This window comes from Archocentrus centrarchus, chromosome 19 (assembly GCF_007364275.1).
Source record: "Archocentrus centrarchus isolate MPI-CPG fArcCen1 chromosome 19, fArcCen1, whole genome shotgun sequence".
Taxonomy (NCBI): Eukaryota; Metazoa; Chordata; class Actinopteri; order Cichliformes; family Cichlidae; genus Archocentrus; species Archocentrus centrarchus.
The window spans coordinates 6,300,829-6,328,070 of NC_044364.1; the positions used below are offsets into that span (position 1 = coordinate 6,300,829).

Consider the following 27,242-nt stretch of genomic DNA (forward strand, 5'->3'; position numbering starts at 1 on the left):
GATTGGTCCACCACACTTGGCTGCCCAACACACACTGCACCCGATCCCTACAGTGCCTCCTACGGGTGGTGGGCCTACAGGAAGGCAGGCCCATCTCTCCTCTTCAGGCTGTTCCCATGGCTAAGGCCGAGACACCAGGCACTCTCCCTTGAGCACCCTCCCCATGCCTGACTTCAGGCAGGGACCCAGTAACCCTATCCTAGGCAGGGATCTGGTCCCTTGGTCTTCTCTCATAAGGGTCTTCGTCTGGTCCCTCACCTAGGACCAGTTTGCCTTGAGAGATGCTACCAAGGGGCAAACGCGTGTGGACAACATAGCCCCTGGGATCCCTGAGATACACAAACCCCTTCACCACGACAGGGTGGTGATTCGCAGAGAGACTGCTCAAGACCACTTTACAAAATTACAAGAAAGCCTGGCTCCTTGGAAGCAAAATATAAAGAAATGAGCAGTAACTCAAGACTTGCACTCTATTGTATCTGTTTACATTTTGCCTTGAAAGTTTCTTCTAAAAGTGTAGTAATTGTAATGACCAGCTGCTCTGATGTACAGTGAGTTTGGTTGTTCCTTGATTAGAAGTAATAATACTGTCCATATATATATGTGGAGAGCAAGACAAAAAAGGAGCTGATTCACAATCTGCAACAGATGAGTTACAACTCTGACCCAGTCAAAGCTTGAAAACGTAGGAGAAACTGATTCAAATTCTTTTCAGCCACAACAAACAACTATTGCAAAATCACATAAATATTGTTGGCTAGATTATAGTTTGCATATGCCTTTCAACTACATAATCCAAACTTTACAGCAGTAGTGAAGCTTCCAGCACCAGTATACAGCTGGATTCTAACATAGATATAAGAAGCATATCAGAGCACTCAAAAACATTGACAGTCATAAAAAAGTTGTGATGGAAGAAAAATCACAGATTGAACTTCACGTTTATATTTTTGTTAAAGATCAAAAACGTGTTTTATGTACAGCAGAACCAAAGATGAGCAAGCAGTCTTTGTTTGTAACTCTACACTCTACTCTACAATGTTAGCTGGTTAGAGTTAATTACAATTTCTTTGAAATAATGTGCTAAGTGAAAGCAAAAGAAACAGGGATTTATTGTAGGCTGCTGTTATTGTTTTATGCTTGATGTTTGGTTTCAGGCCATTGGAGTATGAAGTCAGTCAATTACTAAGGTGCCTGAACCCTGCACTTTTATCTGAAGTTCCACTGTGAGTCATGGATTGGAGATCATAATAATAAGGATTCTAGTTTCATTCTTTTAAACAAAGGCAGCATTTGCTCTGAGGACAGGTGAACAAACCTCCAGACTTCCAAGAAGCTGGTGCTGACAGTGCTGCAGTCATGGGTGAGTGGGGCTTCCTCGGTGGATTCTTCGACAGCCTCCAGACCCAGTCGCCGATGCTGGGTCGCTTCTGGCTCTTCCTCATGCTGGTGTTTAGGATAGTGATCCTGGGAACCGTGGCCAGTGACATGTTTGAGGATGAGCAAGAGGAGTTTACTTGTAACACCCTCCAACCGGGATGTAAGCAGGTGTGTTATGACATGGCTTTCCCCATCTCCCAGTACAGATTCTGGGTGTTTCATATAGTCCTCATCGCTACACCTTCTCTGCTTTATCTTGTGTACGCCTCACATCAAAATAATAAGAGGGCCAACCACTCCACATCAAGCAGAAAGAGCAGCAGGGAGACCAGAGAGGAACGAACTTTAAGGACGCTCTACATTATCACTGTGATCTTCCGTATAGTGGCAGAAATTGGCTTCCTGTTTGCCCAGTGGTATCTCTATGGCTTCAAGGTGGAAGCCCAGTTTCCATGTGACCGTTTTCCCTGTCCCTATACAGTGGACTGCTTCACCTCCCGCCCTGCGGAGAAAACAGTCTTCCTCCTCTTCTACTTTGCTGTAGGGGTGATATCAGCATTTTCCAGCTGTGTGGAGCTTCTCTACAGCTCTGGGAAGTGGTTCTGCTCAAGTCAGGAACGCTGGAAACTGCATCACCACTGTGACTGCGAGAACCTCCACAACTTCAGGCAAGAGGAGACAAAGGAGGAACCAGGAGTAAAGACAGTGTCAGAGAGCACGGCCAGCAGCGTGAGAGGGAAGAAAGGATCACTGAGAAGCAGCTCCAGTCGAAAGGTCTCCAGCAAGTCCAAGAACCCAAGAGGAAAATATGTGAGCGGCAAGAGGCTTACAGTTTGAGGTCTCTGAATCTCACATGCTGCAATCACAGGATTCTCCTTTACCTCACCCTGTTTCACTTAAAATAATAATTTCACTGTTAATGTGTTTTTAAAATGGGAGACATCATAAGGAAACGCTTGGGAAACTGGCCCACCAGAAGATCAGGAACTGAACAAAGACAACACAGATGATATGAAGGATGCATGAGAGACGTTGTTGACTTGTTGGTTCTGGTGAATGATTAAAGACTGTAAACAGTTCAGGAAGGAAACATTTTCTGGAAAACACTTGATAAACTTGTTTAAGGCTGATTGCTGCGTGCTAACTGTTGCCCTTTTGTAGCTCTCAACTGTCAGACACAGAACCTCTAACCCAGCAGGAGCTTCAGGCTGTACTGAGAGGCAAATAAAAGCACAGAAACCTTTCAGAGAAAATGATCATTATTTTTGCACTTCCTGCTGAGCCATGCTGGCTGAATTTAGCTGTTTTCTGTTGACTGGTTATCAAATTTCTCTTATTCTGTGGTGTCTCTGATGATGATTGGTTGTTTTCACACTGAATTTTGTGGGAAGCATCGATTTGAATCTCTGTATAATCTGGCACGTTGTGTCTCTGCCGCTGCAGCGGTGAAGCATAAATGGATGTGGTTGTGTCATGACGTCAGCAGCGGCAGGCAATGCAACAACTGCAGCAGGTATACTGGGGTCCCTTCAGGTAACTGCCCATTAAAACTGATCAAAGGTTGGTTCAGGGTTTATGCACCTTAGGTGTTGATTAAGGTCACATTCCAGTGGTCTGAAGCAATTCTAGGATATCACTAAAATAATAAAACAATAACAGCAGCCTGCAATAAATCCCTGTTTGTTTTGCTTTCAGTTAATGCGTTATTTCAGAGTACACTTATGCAGGTTTCTCTCCATTTTAGGATTAATAAATACCTGTTGCTATATTCTCCTGAACAATAGGTGTGGCCACTCAGACAAAACCTCCACAGCGGTACTTGTACTGGAGGAGAATAAGTCAAATTTCTTTTTTCCCCCAATTTTTTCAATGTCTCTTCTTGTCAAACTGTTGTAATCGCTCCATCTGTACAATCTGTGGCTCTCTGAGCTTCTGTAAACCACCACAGTCCTTCACTCCTGTCTTCAACCCAGCTGTGCTGCCTGCAACACAAAGCACCAGGTTGCAAATGGAGAGGTGCACGACCAACCAAAAGCGCTCATTAAGTAAAAATCTAAATAAATACAATTACATGCTATGTAAAACAATAAAAATGATTATGAAAATGTGTCTCTAGAAAATTAAAAAGCCCAATGAAGACAATAAAAGAATGAAAACTGTTTCTAAATAGTCACGTTTGATATAAACTACTGACATGAAAGTACATACAGTTGTGTTCAAAATAATAGCAGTGCATTTAAAAGCACGAGTAAAGCTCGGAATCCTTAAATTGTTTTTATTTCCAGGCATTGGGAACACTGCATATTATATTCTAAATCAAAACGTTAAGAAAAATGTATAAAGTTTCCAATTACTTTACAGGAAATGAAGAAAAATGAATGTTGGGCTGCATTTTTCTTTATAAACTCAAATATTCACTTCATGAACTGAAAAATCTTTAGGAATTAGCATTCCTGTGAATCACTAAACTAATATTTAGTTGTATAACCACTGTTTTTGAGAACTGCTTCACAACTGTGTTGCATGGAGTCAACCAACTTCTGGCACTTGTGAACAGGTATTCCAGCCCAGGATGATGTGATAGCTTTCCACAGTTCCTCTGCATTTCTTGGTTTTGCCTCAATAACAGCATTTTTGATGTCACCTCACAAACTGATCCATGATCCTTGGTATGCAATAAATAGGCCCAACACCATTCGAATATCATGGTGCTTGCACCACCATGCTTCACTGTCTTCAGAGCATACTGTGGCTTGAATTCAGTGCTTGGGGGGGGGTCATCTGACAAACTGTCTGGGGCCCTTGGACCAAAAAAGTACAATCTTAATTTCATCAGTCCACAAAATGTTTCTACATTTCTCTACAGGTCAGCCGAGAGATGAAATCTCTCTAGCGTGACCTGGGTCTGCCCCGGGCCCTCCTCCCAGTAGGACATGCCTGGAACATCTCACCCAAGAGGTGCCCAGGAGGCATCCTAGTCAGATGCCTTAACCACCTCAGCTGGCCCCTTTTGATGTGGAGGAGCAGCCGCTCTACTCGGGTGATATCAGCATTTTCCAGCTGTGTGGAGCTTCTCTACAGCTCTGGGAAGTGGTTCTGCTCAAGTCAGGAATGCTTGAAACTAGATCACCACTGTGACTGTGAGAACCTCCACAACTTCATGCAAGAGGAGACAAAGGAGGAACCAGGAGTAAAGACAGTGTCAGAGAGCACAGCCAGCAGCGTGAGAGCGAAGAAGAGATCACTGAGAAGCAGCTCCAGTCGAAAGGTCTCCAGCATCAGCCACATGTCCAAGAAACTAAGAGGAAAATATGTGAGCCGCTTATACTGTGAGAGTCTCTGAATCACACATGCTGCAATCACAGGATCCTCCTGTGAACGATTAAAGACTGTAAACAGTTCAGGAAGGAAACATTTTCTGGAAAACACTTGATAAACTTGTTTAAGTCTGATTGCTTTGATTTAGCTGTCAGAACCCAGCAGGAGATTCGGGCTGTACTGAGAGGACAATAAAAGCACAGAAAGCTTTCAGAGAAAATTATTATTATTGTTGCACTTCCTGCTGAGCCATGCTGGCTGAATTTGGCTGTTTTCTGTTGACTGGTTATCAAATCTTTCTTATTTTGTAGTCTCTCTGATGATGATTGGTTGTTTGGGCCCTGAATTTTGTGGGAAGTATTGATTTTAATCTCTTACAGCCTCTGGGACATTACAGCCCCGTTATACCCGCAAACTCTCACTGTGCACGACAAAGTGAAAACTGCCTGTTTCTTTTGCTTTCAGTTAACACATTATTTCAAAGAAACTATAAGCAACACTAACCATTTAACATTGTTGGGTACACTGATGCAGGTTTCTCTCTATTTTAGGATTAATAAATACCTGCTGCAATATTCTCCTGAACAAAAGGTGTGGCCACTCAGACAAGCCCCCCCACAGCAGCACTGTTACAGGAGGAGAAGATGTCCAAACCTGAAACAATAAAATTGCTTTCTTCAAATGTTTTCTTCAAGTGTTTTCAGAGTCAATATCTTCTTTTGTTACTTCATTCATCCACAACTGTTTGGTTTCTATCAATAGTGTTCAGTATCAGCATAAAAGAAAAATATTTTTACAATAAATAAACAAAAAGAAAATACGCATTTTCATGTCAGAAAATGTGTACAGGTGTGCATTTCAGAAAATACACACCTGCATATCTGTGTAGGTTCTCAGTCAACCAGGTCATGGTGGTCTCTGGAGCTTGAAAAAAGCAACTGAACTTCTTTAAGTTTCTCAGAGATGTTTCACCTCTCGTCCCGGGTATTTAAACCCCAGTGAGGGGGTTGTCCCCTGGAGGTTTTCGTTGACCCACTATTGTTCATGTGTATAATCAGAAATTCAGGTCACCTGAAGAAAGGTGTGAGTGGGGGTTGAGGCGCCTGGGAAGGGAGCTCAGGACACCACTTCTGTTGAGTGATGGTCGTTCACTTCACAGTGGGCATAGGTGTTCAGAGTGGACATAGATGGCTTATTTAACCTCAACCCCCACTCACACCTTTCTTCAAGTGACCTCGAGAGGTCACTTGACAGAGTGGGGTGAGGTCTCACAGTGATTTCACCTGAAACCACTGATTGTAATAAGCTGGGCCTTTTTTTCACACCTTGGCCCATTTGATTATACACATGAACAACAGTGGGTCAACAAACACTTCCAGAGAACACACACACACACACACACCCCACCCGGGGTTTAAATATCTGAGACTTTCCACAATTTGGTTTTAGAACTGAAGAAGCCTTTTGGATGAGAGGTGAAACATCTTCAAGAAACTTAAAAAAGTCCAGTCGCCCTTTTTTCAACCTGTAGCACATTTATTCGATGTGGCTCAAGTAAAAACAGTGAAACACATCGCACATCATAAACTCAGCCTGAAAGAACATGGGATGAACCTCACGCTCATTTATGCATTTTTTGTACTTCAGGACACATTTACTGACCTGTAAATTGGGAGAAATAATGACTAGAGGACACGTGGTTTACCTGTCCAGTCTTGACAGATTGGTCATCCTATGACAGCTATATCAACAAGGCATTCCCATCAGGCTCTCTGCTGCCCTCCACTGGTCCACATTTACTTGAAACACCAGGCTTGGAGGACTTCGTGAAACTCGTAGCAGCAGCACACTGAGATCCTGAGATCTGATCTGTGGTACAAAACTGAGCGCTTATTTTTCTGCCACAGCTTCCAAACTACAAACACTTCAGAGGCACAATACAGATTTTTTTTTCCTGTTTATTAAGGAGATGACTTTCAGATACTCTTCTTCTGCTGATGATATTTATTTGCTACTTCTTATTTTGTCTTCCACTTGTCCAGTTTAACAGTGACTCCACTGCCACAAGGACGCACAATCTTTCAGACCTTTCACATAAACTCCTTATGACATATCTGTGTAGCAGAGAATCATCTGTGCTTTCATGTCAGTAGTTTTATTTCAAATGTCACTATTTTATTCTTTTATTATCTTTATTGAGCTTTTTTACTTTCATTTAATTTAGATTTTTACTTAATGAGCATCTTTATTTTTTTCATTTAAGTGAGTTAGTTTGATCTTATTGAGCCCTGTTGGTTTCTATTGAGCCTTTCCACTTCATTTAAGCTGTATTGTTATAGGTCATGTTTACTTGGGTTACTGTACCACAGGAATTTCCCAGTTTTCAGAATATTTTGTATCATATCTTTTAAAATCTGACCTTGGTGCCAGCAGTGGTCTTGGCTTTGAGGCGTGACATGAGGTTGTCTGAGGAGCTGCTGTCAGAGTCGTCACTGAGGGCCTTTTTCCGTTTAAGAACAGGTTTCTGTTTTTTAACTGGAGCTTTCCCTTCACCCTCTGAGTCACTGGAATCAAATGAAGGGAGCTTCTTGGCAGCAGGAGCACAGGAAGCAGGTTTGGGCTTAGAGGGAGCATCCACGATAGATGGCTGCTTCACATCTAGAAGAAAAAACAAACATGCCAACTAAAAATATGATTTTTTTGTTGTTAAGCATCATGTTTTGACTTTTATAAGACTAAACAAGCATCTCTGCTACACAAAAAGCACACAGCTGTAAGTAGGCCCAACAGGCTTGTGTTAATACCTGCAGCCTTCTTCTTGGATGCAGCTGGTTTCTTGGCAGCGGCGGGTTTCTTGGGTGCAGCGTCTTTGGTTTGACGCTGAGTTGGAGGCTTAGATGCCGGCGCCTGATCCTCTGACTGAGCTTTAAAATCCCACAGAGAGAAAACAATGTCTAACCTCATCACCCTATTATTCTGTGGTGAAATACTTACAGCTTGACTTGCTGTGTTTTTTTTAACTGTTGTTTTGCTCGTTGCTTCCTGCACAGAAAATTAAAAAAAAAAAATAGGATGCATTAAAGACATAAACAAAACAAAAACCCTGTAAAAAGAGCTTCTTGTTCAAGTCAGTGTTCTCATACTCACGTGGGTTCTGGAGCTTTGGGAGGTGGGGCTGGAGACTCCACATTGCTGCCGGACACCGTGCTGGGCTCCGGGACGAAGCTTGCATCATCATCACTGATGACAGCTCTGCGTTTTGGAGCGTCCTTCTTCCCCGAGTCATCAAATTCATCCTCACTGTCGGACATGTCGTACTTCACCGTAGCTTAAGCAGTGGTCTGCTTGCTCGTCTTTGATGCTGCTGCAGAAATGTGTGTTTCTTTGTGAGCTTTAATAAAAATGTAAACCTAAAGTGTAACCTGATATTTTTCTTCCATGACAAGTTATTTATGATTCTCAGTGTTTTTGAGTGCCCTGATATAACACATTCATGTTAGACTAAGCACCAAGTTTTTCACAGTCCAGCTGTTTACTGCTGCAGGAAGCGTCACTAGTGCTGACAGGTTTGGATTGCTGAAAACATTATGCAAACTATTATTCAGCCAACAATATTTATATGATTTTGCAACGGGGAAACTGCAGTTGGGTCAGGAGGAAAAGCACCGATGACAGCTGTGCTTTAGGATGTAACACTCTCTAAAACACACAACTGTATCTGATCATGTGATTAACAAAATGCACTGATGATTGGATATAGAGTGAAAACGAATGGCAGACAGAGAGCCAGTACCTCCAGTTCCTCAGAGAAAGCAACAAGGTCCTCCCTCCTCAGGTCTGCTGGACTCTTTTTCTTTAGGGTGCTCAGCTCTGTCAGCCGAACAACAGTAGTTAGGACAGAAGCACACAAAGTTAACACAGCACCTACTAATCTAAAATTTAAACCAGCCCTAGGTTAGCTGCATAGCTCAAACACTCACCTTAGCATCCCTCTTTGTTGTACCAGAAAACCATTTGAATCAGTTCAATTCAATTCAGTTTTATTTACATAGCACCAAATCACAACAGTCACCTCAAGGCCCTACAATAATTACAGAGAAAACCCAACAAAACGATCAAAATGGGCCCCTGTGAGCAAGCACTTGGTGACAGTGGGAAGGAAAAACTCCCTTTTAACAGGAAGAAACCTCCAACAGAACCAGGCTCAGGGAGGGGCAGTCATCTGCTGTGACCAGTTGGGGCTGAGGGGAGAGAGACAGGACAAAACACATGCTGTGGAAGAGAGCCAAAGATTAATAATAATAACTAATGATTGAACGCAGAGTGGAGTATAAACACAGTGAAACGAGGTGAATGAAGAAGAAACACTCAGTGCATTATGGGAACCCCTCCAGCAGCCTAGATCTATAGCAGCGTAACTAAGGGTGGGTTCAGGGTCACCTGATCCAGCCCTAACTATAAACTTTATCATAAAGGAAAGTTTTAAGCCTAATCGTTACGTTCCCTCCTAAAACGTCTAGGGCTGCTAGGGCCATAACACTAATCTTAAAAATTGAGAAGGTGTCTGTCTCCTGAATCCAAACTGGAAGCTGGTTCCACAGAAGAGGGGCCTGAAAGCTGAAGGCTCTGCCTCCCATTCTACTCTTAAGTATTCTAGGAACCACAAGTAAGCCAGCAGTCTGACAGCAAAGTGCTCTATTGGAGTGATATGGTACTATGAGGTCTTTAAGATAAGATGGGGCCTGATTGTTCAAGACCTTGTATGTGAGGAGACGAATTTTAAATTAAATTCTGGATTTAGCAGTGAGCCAGTGAAGAGAAATCCCTGTCAGTGCTCTCACTGCAGCATTTTGGATCAGCTGAAGGCTTTTCAGGAAGCTTTTAGGACAGCCTGATAATAATAAATTACAATAATCCAGCCTAGAAATAATAAATGCATGAATTAGCTTTTCAGCATCCCTCTGAGACAGAATGTTTCTAGAAATATTATGCAAATGCAAAAAAGCAGTCCTAAAAAAAATGTTTAACATGTGCATTGAAGGACATATCCTGGTCAAAATTGACTCCAAGATTCCTCACAGTGTTACTGGAGGCCAAAGCGATGGATCTGGTTAGACCATTTGTTAGTAAGATTTGTAGGGCTGAGTACAATAACTTCAGTTATATCTGAATTCACAAGCAGGAAATTAGAGGTCATCCACGTCTTTATGTCTTTAAGACATTCCTGCAGTTTAACTAATTAATGTGTATTATTTGGCTTGGCTTGCATAACAATGAAAACATATGCCATGCCTTCTAATTATACTGCCAAAGGGAAGCATGTATAATGGAAATAAAGTTGCTCCTAGCACAGAACCCTGTGGAACTCCATAATTAATCTCAGTGTGTGAAGAAGACTCCCCATTTACATGAACAAACTGTCTGCTAGATAAATATGATTCAAACCACTGCAGCACAGTACCCACAACTCCCACCAAGCGACAGCCTTGTCTCTCTCAGTGTGTCCTACCTTCTCCTGAGTCTGTTTCCACGTCTCGACTGCATCGGAGTCTTTAAATACCCTTCATTTCTTTTCAGAGGAGCCAGGCTTTTTAAAGGTGGCCTTGAGCAATAGTTCTCCAGGTTTCCTGAAGATCTTTCAAATTTTGTTTTCCTTTGGACATTGAGTACTTTTTTCACTCATTTTCACTCCAGTCCTTGTCCCCAACCATTTTAAGAGTAATGCTTTTGTTTGTTATGCCACGTAACACTGATTTATAAATCACTGAAGCATAAAAAGGCACCTAACTCAAGGGATGAACCAGTTTTTTTGTTTTTTTAATACAACCTCTCATGATGTGACCGGGAAAACTGTTGGTGCAGCTTATAAGTGATCCTTCCTGTCCTTTAGGAAACAATTTGAAATGCTCATCAAGACTTTGCCTTTCTTGGATAAACACCTTCTGTCTGGGGCTCGATGGACACTGATTAGGGCGTAGCAGGAATTTCCTGACAACGGTTGCCGCCCTCTCAGTCATAAGCATCAGCGAACCTTAGGAACATGCCATTTAGGAGAGAGTAGAGGGGAAATACACTATAAGATAATGAGAATAAGCACCTTATCATACACTTTTTCAACTGGTGTATTCCAGCATATACCTGGGTGGAGGATTTTAAGGCTTCTTAAAGAGGGTAAGACGTGCATTTCTCTATATACTACAGATTAAATCCATGCCGAGCCTGTTTAATCTGGCCAGAACCGGCATCTTTGAAACATTGAAACAGTAGTTCAACCTGTAAGTATATTTGTATAAAATGGAGAGAAACCTGCATCAGTATACTCTACAATGTTATCTGGTTGGAGTTTCTTACAATTTCTTTGAATTAATGTGTTCATTGAAAGCAAAAGAAACAGGGAATTATTGTAGGCTGCTGTTATTGTTTTATTCCTTTAGTGACATCCTTGAATTGCTGTTTTTGCAGGTTCTCGGATAATGCTTCATTTTTGGCTTCAGGCCGCTGGAATATGAATTCAATCAGCAACTAAGGTGCATAAACCCTGAACCCACCTTTGATCACTTTTAATGGGTTTAGTTTTACTGTGAGTCATGGATTGGAGATCATAATAATAAGGATTCTAGTTTCATTCTTTTAAACAAAGGCAGCATTTGCTGTGAGGACAGGTGAAGAAACTTCCAGACTTCCAAGAAGCCGGACCTGACAGTGCTGCAGTCATGGGTGAGTGGGGCTTCCTCGGTGGATTCTTCGACAGCCTCCAGACCCAGTCGCCGATGCTGGGTCGCTTCTGGCTCTTCCTCGTGCTGGTGTTTAGGATAGTGATCCTGGGAACCGTGGCCAGTGACATGTTTGAGGATGAGCAAGAGGAGTTTACTTGTAACACCCTCCAACCGGGATGTAAGCAGGTGTGTTATGACATGGCTTTCCCCATCTCCCAGTACAGATTCTGGGTGTTTCATATAGTCCTCATCGCTACACCTTCTCTGCTTTACCTCACGTACGCCTCACATCAAAATAACAAGAGGGCCAACCGCTCCACATCAAGCCAAAAGATTCGCAGGGAGAAGAGAGAGGAACGAACTTTAAGGAGGCTCTACATTATCACTGTGATCTTCCGAATAGTGGCAGAAATTGGCTTCCTGTTTGCCCAGTGGTATCTCTATGGCTTCAAGGTGGAAGCCCAGTTCCTGTGTAGCCGTTTTCCCTGTCCCCAAATAGTGGAATGTTTCACATCCCGCCCTACAGAGAAAACAGTCTTCCTCTTCTTCTACTTTGCTGTAGGGGTGATATCAGCATTTTCCAGCTGTGTGGAGCTTCTCTACAGCTCTGGGAAGTGGTTCTGCTCAAGCCAGGAACGCTTAGATCACCACTGTGACTGCGAGAACCTCCACAACTTCATGCAAGAGGAGACAAAGGAGAAACCAGGAATAAAGACAGTGTCAGAGAGCACGGCCAGCAGTGTGAAAGGGAAGAAAGGATCACTGAGAAGCAGCTCCAGTCGAAAGGTCTCCAGCATCGGTCACAAGTCCAAGAAACTAAGAGGAAAATATGTGAGCGGCAAGAGGCTTTCAGCGTTAGAGGTCGCTGAATCTCACATGCTGCAATCATAGGATCCTCCTTTTTTCTTCAAACTTGTGACTACACTTCTAATTACCTCATCCCGTTTCACTTGAAATGATTCACTTTTAATGTGTTTTTAAAATGGGAGACATCACAAGGAAACGCTTGGGAAACTGACCCATCACATGAGGAAATGAGTAAAGACAACACAGATGATAAAAAGGATGCATGAGAGACGTTGTTGACTTGTTGGTTCTGGTGAATGATTAAAGACTGTAAACAGTTCAGGAAGGAAACATTTTCTGGAATACACTTGATGAACTTGTTTAAGGCGGATTACTTTTTGTGTCGCACCCACCTTAAAGGAAAAACAGGCTGGCATACATTTGTTGAGCCATATCTAACAATTTTAGCAGTTCTTATCCAATTATGACGCACACGTGCTGTGTCCCTTCACACCCCTGTGCAAAATTGAAAGAAATAACTTTTTTCAAAAAAACTCTGTTTTTTCAGAATATACTGATGCTTCATTTGCAGTCGCTTCCATCATATTCACCAAAATCTGCAAAACACGTGACTCTTTGGTAACTTTTGTAACGTTTCACTGATTCGCATTAGACAGGCTAATCTTCTTCTGACTGTAATAAAAAAAAAAAAACCTAAAAAAAACTGAGCATTGAAATCAAACAGTTTTTCTGAGAATATTGAAAGAAACCTTTGCAAAGTGGTCGATAAAAAAGCACAAACAGTCTTTGCACCAGCATTGACACCAAAAAAGAAACACTCTGGTGTGGATCCAGGCTTCATCTGTTCCAGCTGTGGGGAGTTTTCTACCCACCATCATGTAGGCACCTGTCTGATAACGGTGACCTCGACCACAGCTTACAATTAGCTTACACACACACACACACACACACACACACACACACACACTCTCTCTCTCTCTCTCTCTCTCTCTCTCTTTTCACACAAAGAAGTAATTTCTTACAAGGCAGTCATAGAGATTAAATCAGGTGAAACACAAGTTTTCTACTACACCTTTCACCTTTCATAAATAGTTTTAATTTTTTTTACAGAGAGTTACAGAATCTGCATATCCTTCAATGGGATTAGTTTAAAAAAATCAGTACTTTGCTTAGCATATCACAGACTGAGGTTATTAATCTCAGTACTTTGCTGATAAACAGCACGAAAAGCTGCTGTGGCTGTGGACAGTTCCTCCAAAGTTTAGTGAGCGAGCAGTGAATTACTCATAATTTGTCACTAATAGTCACTGCTCACTGCTTATTTTTTGTTCTCTGAGCAATTTTTTAAATAAATCTACAGTACATGGATAGTGGGAAATAGGGAAGGCTTTTCTGGCTCTGTTTAAGGCAAATAAAGTCTGCTTTCGGGTAACTTTCGTCATGTTATAGGTATCTTATTTAACAAAAAATATAATTATTTGAAGATTTCACAACTCTTTCTTGATGGAGGTAGCAACTTTTTGTTTTGTTTGGGGCTTTTTGTTTGTTTTTAATATGTTTTGGTATGAACAGGCAGTAGATATAACTAACTGAGTTAAATTAAATTAATAAGGCATTATTTGTTGCTGCATGTGCTGGTTACCTGTACCTCGGGGGGGGGGTGAGCACAGAGGCATACACCCGCAGCAGGCAGCTGGACTGGTTGCTCATTAATGAATAGACCCATCGGACCCACCTGATGTCATAACACACAGCAATTTTTCTACTGGTGCCTCTGTAAAAGATATTTCTGATCGTGTGTGTTGTTTTGTTCATGTGTCTGAGGATGGAGTGTGTTGTTACACTGAGTCTCATTCTCAGTCCCACAATCTAGTGTGCAGTTCAAAGTTTGTATCATATAACAGCAGATGTTAAACCTGCTATTGTTGCCTTTCTCACTCTAGTGTCTTTGTTGGAGCTCTTACACTGACTCTGACCTGAATACGTCTGTCACATGCACAGGTGGTATAAAATATTCTAATGAAAGCAGTCTCATTTGATCACTGTTCAGCGGCACAACATGAATATTAAAGCTCCCCTCTGCTCGGGAACATGTTTTGCTTGCTGTTGCTTCACTTGGATGTTTGACCTTGACTGTGCAGAACAATATACAGTGGGGGGGGGGGGGGGGGGGGGGGTATTATCTGATCCCCTGCCGAATTTGTAAGTTTGCTCACTTACAAAGAAATGAATGGTCTCCAAGAGAGCCACAATATCAACCAAAAATCCAGAAAAAAAAATACATTACATAAAAGTTATCAATTGATTTGCACATCATTCAGCAACTTATACAGGAAACGTGTGGAAACCTCCTGCAGCACACATATCCACAGTTTCTGTGCTCTGCAGTATGACAACAGTTACATAATTATAAGCTGTATAAAAACTATATAAGGCATCCTACATTTGCTCAAGTATTCAGTTTATTAGGCATCCATGTCCAGCTGCTTGTTGACATAAATCCCTTGGCAGCAACTCTGTGCATTTAAGCATGTATATATGTTTGAGACAGCCTGCTGGAGTTCAAACCGAGCATCAGAATGGAAGAAGAAAGGTGATTTAAGTGACTTTGAACACGGCTTGTTCATTGGTGCCTTTCATACTGGGATTTTCCCCACAAAGAAGTCATTACATACCATGGTTTAAAATATATAATATACCACAAAATAATTTTCACAGCACAAATTTCACATTAAGAGCAAAAATTACAGCCTCAACGTAACACCACTCTATCAAGTGCATCGTTTCAACAGTAGGGGGCAGCAGTGGAACAGAAAATGCACCCTTATGACACTCGTCTTCAGTAAGATGATTTAATTTGCAGCCACATTATCCCAGTAACACCCAGTGACAGCATCTTTGACACTGTGGCTCCTCATTCATGCACATCAACCTTTTCTTTACGAGAGCTTCAGACTGAAACTGTACAGTGTCTCACTTACCTTGGAGCTTTTTTCAGTGTGTGTAAACTGAATGAAGTGCTTCTGTGTTTTCGGTTATTAATGCAGCATTTGCAGTCAGAACACTCGAACGTAAAATAGCACGTGACTGTCGTTTGAAGGCCACAGCCGCGTGGCTCATCTGAACACAAAGATAATCTAAATAATCTCCAAGGAAGCTTATTTTTGCTTCGTACATTCCTTCAGGAAATGCACGCACACACACAAGTGTGTTTTGCTATCTTTGTGGGGAATTTCCATTGACTTCCATTCATTTCTACAGCCTAAACCTTACCTTTACCCTTTTCCTAACCCTAACCATCACATACCTACCCCTAACCCTAACCTAAACTCAATTCATACCTTAGCCCTAACTCTGACCCCTGACCCAAAAACAGGGTTTCCCCTTGTGGGGACAAGGTTCCAGTCCCCACAAGGAGCAATTGGTCCCCAAAACGTAGTATATGTCAGGAAAATTGTCCCCACAAGGTATTATAAACATACGCACACACACACACACACACACACACACACACACACACACACACACCCCTCCTGCAGCTCCCTGGACGCATCATATATGCAGATTGCAAAGTGGTGCAGTTTCTTTGATGTTGCACAGAGCAGAATTCTAGATGTGTTTTATATAACCACTCGAGAGGGAAGGAAGGAAGAGTCGAAGAGGATCACCGTCAAAACTTCCGATTGCCTTTTGTCTGCCTTCATTTCTACCTTTTCATGTCTGTCTCGTCAAACTGGAAGCCTGCCTGCCTGTTTGTTTCTTTCTATACCTCAGACCCTCTCTGTTTTCCACTTTCTATGCTTTCCCATACTTCACGCTGTTTTTTTTTTTTTTTTTTTTTTTTTTGGTTCTTTCTGAATCCAAGGAGGCCTTCAGTGCTGGAGAAGTCTCAGAGAAAATGTAGGTCATCTGTTTTCTGCGATTCCCCTCACACCAACACGGAGGAGGAGATGGAAATGATAACATCTTTCTCTGCTCTCTCCATCTCCCTTCCCTTCTTTCATTCTCCACCTTGAATGAGACACTTCAGGGGCTCCCCGCGCTCTACCTGTGTCCTCTGTGCGCTCCTCGGAGGCCCCCTCAGTACACACCGAGCTGAGTGACAGCTCCATATGCGGAGTGCCTCTGAGCGTCCCACATCTTGTTCTGTCGTGTGGGTACAAAACTTGCCAAGATGTCTTTTTTCCACCCCTCCTCAGAAATATCACTCCTACAGTTTGCTTTCTCTGCTCCAAACAAAGTATGAACAGCTCACTCTGAGCTACTGCGTCACTCTTTGATTTGGTTTATTTATGGCACAGCGCCCAGTTCTAAGCAAATCAAGCAGCTTGTTTACTGGACTGAGTTTGGTAAGTATGTGACCCACTGATGTTGACGTAAGTCTCCACAAGTTCGAGTAAGCGTGGGTGAACAGGTGACAGGAAAACTCCTTAGATTTCTAAGGATTCTCATTTCTAATAAACTTGCACGGAGGTTTAATTAGCGACTAATGGTGAGAGAAAAAGCAAATTATTTCCATGACAAAAGCTGATTTGGAAAACACACACTAGAAAAACTGACACAAATACACATATTTACACATTTGAGTCAGTTATCCAGAAGTTCTCAACTTATATTGACCAATACAATTATATTAGTATTTCTACATACACCATCCAGTGCGCATTAACAACTATAATAGTGTAATTTAAAAAAAATAAATCTATAAAAAATGGTGCACAAAATTTGTTTGCAATACTCTGTAATCAAGTGATAGCTTCACTTGATCATTAGTTTCTAACTGCTTTGTGAAATGACTCACATTTCAGTTTTTTTCCTACATTGTAAATTAATACTGAAGTCATCCAGACATTGTCCTGTTGAAAAACAAATGATGGTCCCATTAAGCCCAAACCAGATGGGACGGCATATCGCTGCAGAATGCTGTGGTAACCATGCTGGTTAAGTGTGCCTTGGATTTTGAATAAATCATCAACAGTGTCACCAGCAAAGTACCTCCATACCATCACACATCCTCCTCCATACTTCATACACTTTTCTGCGTCTTACAAAGACATGGCGTTTGGAACCAAAAATCTCAAATTTGGACTCATCAGACCAAAGGACAGATATCCACTGGTCTAATGTTCATTCCTTGTGTACTTTGGCCCAAGCTATTCTCTTCTTGTTGTTGTGGCTTCTTTGGAGCAATTTGACCATAAAATCCAGATTCATGCAGTCTTCTCGGTTGATGTTGAGATGTGTGTGCTACTTGAACTCTGTGAGACATTTATCTGGGGTGCTGTTAACTTGCATTTTCTGAGGCTGGTAACTCTGGTAGAGGCTGGTAAATCCTCTGCAACAGAGGAAACTCTTGGTCTTCCTTTCCTGGGGCGTTTTTTTTTTTCCCCTGCAAGCTGTCTTTTGAACAGGCAGCAACCTCACTGTCTGCAGTCCCTCTAATGGCCACTTGAGGCAGGCTCCAAAGGCGAGTCAAATTGACCAAATTCCCGCAGTTTCAGGACCTTTTTGTGGTATTTTTAATGGAATTATCCGTCAAGAAGTTTGTGAAATATTAATAAATGAAATTCTTGCTTTTAATTAGTCCGTTAATGAGCATTAATTAACAGATATCTGTGTCTGTTTATGATTGCAGCTTGCTTATCCAGCTTTTTAGCACTGATAAATTAGTCCTTCACCCTTCCACCTCCAAAAAACCCAACAAAAGAAACAAATAACTAGTCACTGCCTGCTTCTCACTAACTAATTTTTCCAAAACGGACTTCTTCCCTTAAGAGAGTCACGCAACGACATGAGATCACTTTTGGTGCAAAGAGTGTATTTGTCACTGCAGACTGAATGCGCCTTTCTAGTGATAATTTACCAGAAAAGTTATATTTCCACTGTAATGATGCTTTTAGAGCCAAGTCATGCAACAGTGTAACTGTGATCTCAGTGACACCCCCGGTAATGCTGACGCTTTCCCGTATGTTTCTGTGTGTACTCGCTGATCTCCAGCCCATCACACAGCCGGACACAGAGCTGATGGCTCCCGTCTCTTTTCCTCGGTCAAAGCAGCTGAAGCGTGCCTCTATGTTTATGGCGTCACTAAAGAGCTCGGGTCACCGCACATCACACCTCAACACTCTATCTCCTCCTCTTCCTCATCCATCCATCTGGACCCTCCTCCCTTCCTCTCTTTCCTTTGCCTGTGGGGCACATTGTGTGAATGCAGCGTTTACAAGGAAATATTCTCCCTGCCTCTGTTTCTTTCCTTCCATCTGCTTTCTTCCCTTCTTCCTGTTTCCTCTGGCGGGGTTGGGGGGTTGGGGGGGTGGGGGGGGGGGGGGGTGCAATGTCAATGTGAATGCCCCCCATCATTTTCTCAAGGAAAATATTGTGTAAAGGCCTTTGGGCTTATGACCACATTAAAAAAAAGCCATGCTGCATGTACTGACCGCAACCTGGATGAGCTGACTGCTCTGCCCCCGCTGACACGATAGCTTTGTTTGATGAGTGTGATGCTTCCTGGCTGCTCCCTTTGACCGGTAGAGTAAATTGTTATGGTTCATTTGCGCAGCCTGCACATCTGGGTTTGAAGAGCTTCTTTCCAAAACGAGGTATTGCCTGTGTTACTAAAGTGCAGAGTCTGGAACATTGGGTTATAGTATTTTCTGAACATAAATGCAGTGTTTCTGACTGGTTTCATTTTTATTTTTGTAGCATTTTTCCCCATTTACTGTGCACATTTGTCTGGAAAGGTAATATTACTCTAGGATGGGTGGATGGGTGGATGGGAGTAAAGTTGGGAGTTTGAGCTCTCCCCCTGGTTTCTGTCAATCCTCCACTGGTGCTCACTTGTTTTTGATGTCCTTGTGGTCCTCGTGGGAGATTACAGAGTGTGTGTGTGTGCGTTCAAGTGTAGATACTGTGTCCTTGTGAATGTATACCTCACTGTGTATGTGTGTGTAAGCGTGTGCATGCATGCTTCACCCTGTGTGTGCAGAGCTGTCCAGAGTGGTGTGCTCAGCAGTCGTGCTCGGCTGCACACTAACGCGATGTGACAGGGTAGAAATACCAGTACCGACCGCACTCTCGCCCACCCACCGTCTCACACACACGCACACACACACAAACACACACACACGCACCCCATCTCCATCCCGTCACCATCCCTTCCCCCCTTCCTCTCCATCTCCCACTTTCTCCACCACACCGTGCCCACACCCCATTGGCTGTCTACTTCCGTCACTCCATGTCTTCTGCTCGGAGACAGAACCATGAGCCCTCTATGTTTTTCCTCCCCCTTCATTTCACCTCACCCCCCCCTAAAAAATTGTTCTCTTTGCGTGCTCACTAGCAGTATTATGCAGGGTCCTACTCTAATATCAGTGTGTGACATAGTATGAAATGGGACACGTTACGCAATGCCCCATTATGCAACGCCAAATTTTCATGTGTTCATCCACCCACCCTCTTGAGATGAGTTCTTGTTCTCCACTTTGCTCTCTCCCTCTCTCTCTCTTGCTATCTTTCAATACCTTCTTACCGGTTGGTTGGCTTCCCTAACGGTGAACCAAGGTGACAGTCCCAGTAGGGGGCAAAACTCATTTGACATTTGCAGTTGTCACAATTTGAACCCTGACCTCTGTTCCTTTGCAGCTGCCGGGTTCAAGCTGATAGGACAAGGAGAAATTTAAATACCATCCTACCATCTTCTCATCTGAACATCCTGCTGTCAGAGAACAAGGAGACACCTTTCTCTTAACCTTCAGGCTACAGTATCTGGGGAGAGCTGATTTATCATGCGGCACCTTGCTTCATATTTATACCATTACAGATTTTCATGCATGGATGCAGCTGGGTAAAAGGCTACTTTCTGGACACTAAGCAGCTCCACTGGAGCATTTCAGTGCCTTGCTCAAGGGCATTTCTACTTTACTTGTTCAGTTCAGAGTGACAGATGTCATTAGAATACACAAAAAGGTAGATTAAAGTAATTTTCTCCACTATGATATGGTATGTAGTATACTTAGTATATACGGTAGTATCTGTATCAGCCAATCAGAAGAAAGTTGGCTTAAAAAAAAAGATTGTTTCAGACATAAGATGAACTGAGGCGGCTGCACCAAGGCCCAGATTCAGATACATAAGGATTAATTTGAACTGTGAATCATGCAGTGCAGCCCCAGAGTCCAAGAATAATAACATGGCAGGTCCAACTTTAAATTTTACTGGACTGCTTATTTGGCCTGTGATGCTTTTTGAAAAGAGTTTTGCAGCTCAAGATGTCTGGATGTGGACCAGATGGTGGAGGCCCACAAAAGAAGAAATTATTTCACACCTCCACCCAATCCCTCCACAAAAAAAAGATAAATAAAGTGTGTACATGCAAGTCAAACAACATAGAATATTGTGGCACTTTAATATTTTTGTCCTAGATGCCCCATATGACTACCCTTTCCCTTTTGGCACCTAAAAAATAGTTATATTACAGTTTTATTGCTACTGTGGTTACTTAAATAATGAGGATCATTTGTGCCAGATTGAGGATTTTGGGAGAATTTAGGAAACATATGTACAATGATGGATCAGTGCAGTTTTACAGCCACCTGCAGCAAACAACATAAATGTTTTTCTTGGTGCCAGTACTTGCACATCACTTCTTAAATCCTAAAGTAAAGGCTGGTACCATTCACAGCACTGCTGATAGTAAAGATACAATGAGAGAGAAGGAAGAGGGGAATTAAGACCACAGAGGGGACAGCATTACGCATCCCTCTTGCTACTTTGACCTTTTATACAAAAGAACCTATATAAAGGCTGAACAGCCTCTGTATTTTCTTTCTGCATCACTCTCCAGTTCACCTCTCCTCCTCTTTGTGGGCTTATGTGAACTCTCTCCTCCCTCTCGTCTACCTCCCTCTCCACCATCTCTCCTCCCCTCTTCCCATCCCGTGTTTTTCTCTATCCTCGGGGAGACAGCTGCATGCACAAGCATTTTGGATCACTGAGCTTCAAGACACCGTTTCTAAAAATTGCTCCATTTTTCCACCGAGCATTTTTCTAAAGCGCTGAGCTGATATGATGCTGTAGTTCCTGCCTTGGAATTTGTTCTGTGAGCTAATGGATGAAGTTTTGATGCATTATTAACGTAAAATGATTTCTTTGTCCTTGTCACAGTCCTAAATCATAGTTGAGTTTCAAAGTTTTGGGGTCTTACGATCATGTTTTTAATATGCAAAAAAATCAAGCGCTAATGGACAGCTTCTCTCTTCCACATTTATCTACAGTAGTGTAAGTTTCACAGCAGTGCAGCCCTGAAGCCATCCATCTTGGATCCTCTCCAGTCCAGTGGAGGGGTAAAGGCGATGCCTGGTGGAGACTACATTTTGGCTCCCTTCCAGTCCAGTGGGCACGGAGCAGGCCTCAGAGGCTCCGGGGACTTCCCTTTACACCAAACCCCTCTCTCTCTGCTCTCCGCTAACCAATTAGAAGGGAGAAATGCTTAAGTGGACATGTAAAAGACTGCATGTAGGCTGTGGGAAACAGGAATAAATCAGGAGTAACAGGAGTCGCAAAGAAGTGTCATGGGAAAGGAGATTATGGAGAGAACGGAGAGATAGGAAGCGTGTGTGTAAAAACAATGGAGCACTGATATAAAACGCAGAAAATATGACAACCTAGCCGCTTCTGCCCCTCTGCATCTGATTCATCCGTCACACATTCCACACTCAGATGTGTGGTGCCGAATACACAGGCCCGTGATAGATGTTTATGAGCTAATGTCAATTTTCTTCTGTGAATTTACTGTCAGTGGATGATGAATGCATTCAATATCACTGGTTATTCATCTCATATATTCTCTCAACTGCTCCCATTGCAGAACAAAGTCACGCAGTCACCAATAGGTGTCGTCATTGCCCAGCCCGTTCTCAGGTCACTGAGGAGATCAAGCTGGCAGAGGGAGAGAGATCTTCCCTTTCAAACCTACTGTAGCAAGATGTGGCGTAACCATGCGCTGTAGCTCTGTCAGAATAAAGACAACAAAGGCAAGTGAGTGTGTTTGTATAAATTAAAGTGCCCTGATTTATGAATAAATATTTAGTATGCAGATACAGAGGCTGCAGTTCTGTCACTAACACACTGCAGACGAAAGCAGGTGACAGGTTAAGGGCAGTAATGTGTACACAGAGCCACATCACCCACCTTTGTGTGTGTGTGTGTGTGTGTGTTTTGTGTGTGTGTCCCTGTCCTTGTGTTGGCCATGCTTCTGTAAGCGACCCACATCAATTCGTGAGGCCTCTGCCCTTTTCCTGGGGCTGCCTGAGAAATGTGATGTGACATGTGGGATGAGTAAGATGGAGTGTGGGGGGGAGGGAGAGGAGGAGGAAGAGGAAGAGGAAAGGGGGACAGGTGAGGTTCTTGAAGGTAGATTTTAGGGGACATTTCAAAGCACAAGACTGAGAGATGCACAAAGTCAGGCTGTCAGAGATGCAGACACACTGCATTCTGACAAACTCCTGCATACTTTAAACAGACAGAGCGAAACAGATTTTTATTAAAGTAAATAACCATGAAGCGAGGTAAACATTAACACTGGCAGGACTCCACCGGAGCGCTTGAATCCCTGGATTGACTGCAGAAAAACATTAAAGCATGAATACACTCAATAACATATTTATATTGCTAATAAAATATGGAAGTATAAAATATTATGTAGTGGGAATTTATCCTAACATAACAGGTTGCAATTTACTGTAGTGGATTGAGGACAAATCAAGACCAATATTCGCATGTCTTTATGGACTGCACAGTCTGTCAGTTTGTCCACTACTTTGTTCCAAACTCAAATATCCATTTGATGTACTGCCATAAAATTTAGGTCTCCAGCAGGATGAATGGCAGTAACTTTGACATCTCAATTTTTTTTTAAATTTTATATCCAGTAGCCTACGTTTGTTCGTGGGTGCAAAACTACCCGCAGTCTTATGAGTTTCACTTGTACTTTTTCCGTGCCTCAAAATGCATAGTTCCATACTTACACCAGCTATTTTTGAGAGCGTAAGTGCATTTGCATCAACAGGTATGGCTGCATGAAGTGTAGCGTATTCATACCAGTCAAAAAGCTGAGTGCAGAATGCTGTACATAGACTGTAAATAAAAGATGGCCACAGCCACCATAACATCACTCGTGGCTTAGTGAGGACCAGTGGGTAGTGTAAAAGAGCAACATAACTGCCCAGTCGAAAAAATGAAGGCAATGTGGAATTGCCTTAAACCTGCATACTATCTGAAGGCCACCAGATGGCGATAGCTGAGGCTGCAAAAAGAATTCTGGTTCCATAGAAGTTTATAGGAAAATGTCTTTCTGACTTGACTTCTGTAAACACTTTCCTGATACACTTATGGGTTCAGTTACACATTTAAGGTAATATTGAATTAGAAATTAAGTCTGTTTTATAAATCTTTGTCATACTACGCTTCTGAATGGAGGATTAGCCATAGTTAGCTCACTGGCTAACCACTTCTGATTGACAAGTCATTAGCATATGATCAAGCGGTTTCACAGTCAGACCCGCCCCTCCTTGTCACACAGTTTTTTAAAGATTGTGAAAATGCTAATCTCAAGGATTAGGACCGTCACATTTCTGCACAACTGCACCTCATTTTGCAGCCACATGTGTCACCCCCTGCTGGCTATTAGAAAGAATGCAGATTTATGTCATTTCGGCACTGGCTTCGCTTTTCCGATCAGGAAGCTGCATCTATATTTTACATTCAGTCTCTGTGCAAACCTTCAGTGGCTGCCTCTTGACTACACAGAAGAAGAGGATTGCTCACCAACCAATTTTCAGCCAGCAGGAGGAAGAGGAATTATGGGCACCGATTACAACAGCAGTATTAACTAGATGATAGCTAGCTAACATTGCAGGCATGTTTGGAGTTTAGTTTAGTGTGCTGACTTCTTGCATTCAATATAGAGGTATTGCCATGGTGGGCACTGGTTTTCTTATGTTTTTCTTCCCCCATTTCCTTTCCATAGGTCTAGGTTGGGTTGGGCAGGCAGCCCTTTGGGTGGAATCATTGTTCCCTCCTCAGCCTACACACCTGTTGCTCATCTTCCAAATCTCTCGCCTGGTATTTAAGAACCAGCTTTTGTATCTGATGTTCACCAAACTGTCTGCTTGCTAGTATAGTTATCAGGTCCTACATGTACCCTTTCCAGTGAAGTGTTTCTGTGTTCTAGACGTGCTTTCCTTGTTCCTCATTTCAGTGCACTCTCCAGTGGATCCGTGGATTACAGATTTTGGACTTCCCTAACCATTTCTGCTGAGTTGGTTCACCTTCTGGAAATCCCCCTATTTAACTGCCTCAGCTTCAGCCTGCCCTCCGTCATATGACCTGTTCATGAGCAAACCAGTGCACCTCTCCCCAGACTGGACTATCATCAGTGGCTCCGAACCAGTTTCCTCAGTTCCCCAGTATCACATCTCCCTTCCCCAGGGACAGCCTTCCTCTGTTTTTTTATTTATTCTCAACTGAGGTCTCCACTGGGCATGCATCAGCATCCGCTTTAGCTTCGGCGTGTGCTCCTTGACAGGTATTCAGTATTATGTTGTAAAGTAAGTGGTAAATGTTCACAAAATGCTGCAGGTAGCACCACAGTTACAGTTAAATTATCATTTCATGCATGACCTTCTTGCTTACTACTAGCACAAAGTGCACTGGTCTACATAGAAGTCCAACACATGCATCCAGACACAGTTTAGTGCTAATTAGCAAAGATTAGCATGGCACATTTACTGCACTTGAATATGGGCTTGAATGAATTGTTATCTCACTGAGCTGCTGGTCATGTCATATTAAGCTGCCACAATAGCTTGTGTTGCTGCTGTTTATAACTGCCTTTAACAGCATCTTTGCACAGTATGATACTACCTGTGGAAGGCTACGTCTACTGCACTAGCTCCCTTTTCTGTACTAAAGATCAGCAGTTTGCGAGAAACGTGATGTTAATTAAAAACAAAAATCTGAATTTTACAGCACCGCCAGTGGAAACAATAAAGCCGTGGATATTCATTGGTCTCAGTGGGTTTAAAGTATCTTGTAGTGAGCAGACATTTTTGCCAGTTTTGGGCAGCAGATGAGAAAGGAATGACACTGGGAGAGAAAATGAGAGAAAGTGAAATCTATTAGCTTTGTAGGCCACCTATGGAGATGAAGCCTTCCAAGTGCTTAGCGCAAAAAAAAAAAAAAAAAAAATGCAAGCTCGAAGGAGACGCAAGAAGAGACAGGAGGCTAAAATTAAAGGCAGTGAAAGAAGCCAAAATCTCAGACGGGGGGGGGGGATGCTGCACATGTGCACGTATGGAAAAACCATTGCTACTGAGCCCGGTGATGCAATTCAGAACTTTATTTGCAGGCTGGACTGAAAAGTGAATTTATTGTCTGTGTAGATGGTGTGTGCTTGTGTGCGGAGATTGATGGGTCTGCATGTGCATCCATGTGAAATTACGTGTTGGTGTGTGCATGTTCTCCCCCACCCCCCCTTTTCTTCTGAGCGCTACTAAGATGAGTTTGTTCCATATGTATGTCATCTCCGATCACTCAGTGGCAATGGGGAGGAGCAGCGGTGCATAGTCTCCATCTACATCAGTCAGTGATGTAGATGGAGACGGTGTATCTCAGAAGAGAGGTGATGGAAAAAAAAAAAGGTTCCAGTGTTTTTTGAGAGGGAGGTGATAGATTGAGTTGAGAAAGGTGTTCTTTAGGGAGGGAGGGATGGATGGAAATAATATTCTTTTAGTGGTTTCAGCTCCTGGGGAAAGTTATTGGTTTACTGCACTCATTCCTCCTTCCCTTACTTTCTTTATTTCTCTTTTTCTTCCACTCGGCTCCATATTTCTCCCTCACTGCTTTTTTCTCTCTAATGTTATTCTCCTTCCTTCTCCCTCTGCTCTGCCCCACCCATGTGTACTCTGACACCCAACTTCTACTCAGCACGGCAGAGGGCTGGGTTCCAGCATACAGTGTCCTAGACCTGAGTCATGTGACGCTGACCTGCTATGTTTTACAAGGCTGCAGGGCAGCGAGGGGGGGCCTCTGAGGAAAAGGACTGCCTTCATCAGCGGCAGGAAACAAAGCAAAAGTTGGAGGGGAGAAGGGGAGTGTGTGTGTGTGTGTGTGTGTGTGAGTTGGGCGATTGTGTGGGTGGGGGGGATCAGGAAGCAGTATTTCAGGCGATGGAACTCCACTATAAAAAGTTTGACATTAAGAAGCACAGAGTTTTAAAGCGAGGCCACGTTCAAACGTGCTTCGTTGTTGTTTGCCTGAGATGGAAAATCTTTGATCAGAGAAGCTGGATTTTTTTTTTTTTCCAGCTGGCCCACATATATTTTTCAACTCCAATTGACATGCGAAGATGAGCTGTGGCCTTAATCTCCTCTCTTCTTCACTCCCCATCTCCTTCTCTCTTTCCTTGCATTAAATCTCCTGCATCTGAACCTCTTCTCTCTTCCCCTGCCTCTCCAGCTCTCTCATTTATTCCCCCATGAGTTGACCTTCACTATCACTCAGCTCTGTAAAGCCATAAGTCTGCTCTCACTTGCTCTGCTGCCTTAATCTATGGCTGTGGATGCAGACGTATCCTGCTGTCCTACCAGCCTACTACACACCACTGCGCACACGCACACATCCAGTTATGTATGCACTCAAAAGAGACTTCGCACAGTAAAATAAGTACATGAAGGATGACCGCAGATACTTATGAGCAAGTATGAATGCACACAAATACACACAGGCTCACTCACACACATGCATCTGTGTCATTCCTGGGAGACTTTAGCCCATTAAATGAGCACAGCTCGGTCCAGTCTCTCAGATCGCTGCCTTTCCCCCCTCTTTGTTCCCCAAATCAGGAACAGCTGTGCTCCTCCACAGTTGTAAGTCACTCACTCAGTGGAAATTTAAAAGCCATTAACCGAGCCCCTCATTGCTGCCCCACCCCGTTGTGTATGTGAGTGTGTGCATGTCTCTTTT

At 42.9% G+C, this 27,242-nt stretch overlaps 2 protein-coding genes across 2 annotated transcripts; both read left to right on the forward strand.

The window, feature by feature from the left end:
* The first annotated feature begins 1,359 nt into the window (after positions 1-1,359).
* Positions 1,360-2,217, forward strand: LOC115798742 (gap junction delta-3 protein-like). The gene has a single exon (XM_030755696.1). The coding sequence runs from the start codon at positions 1,360-1,362 to the stop codon at positions 2,215-2,217; it is 858 nt and encodes a 285-aa protein (XP_030611556.1).
* A 9,184-nt stretch (positions 2,218-11,401) lies between these two features.
* LOC115798375 (gap junction delta-3 protein-like) lies at positions 11,402-12,305 on the forward strand. The gene has a single exon (XM_030755211.1). The coding sequence runs from the start codon at positions 11,412-11,414 to the stop codon at positions 12,303-12,305; it is 894 nt and encodes a 297-aa protein (XP_030611071.1). The 5' UTR covers positions 11,402-11,411.
* The last annotated feature ends 14,937 nt before the right edge of the window (positions 12,306-27,242 follow it).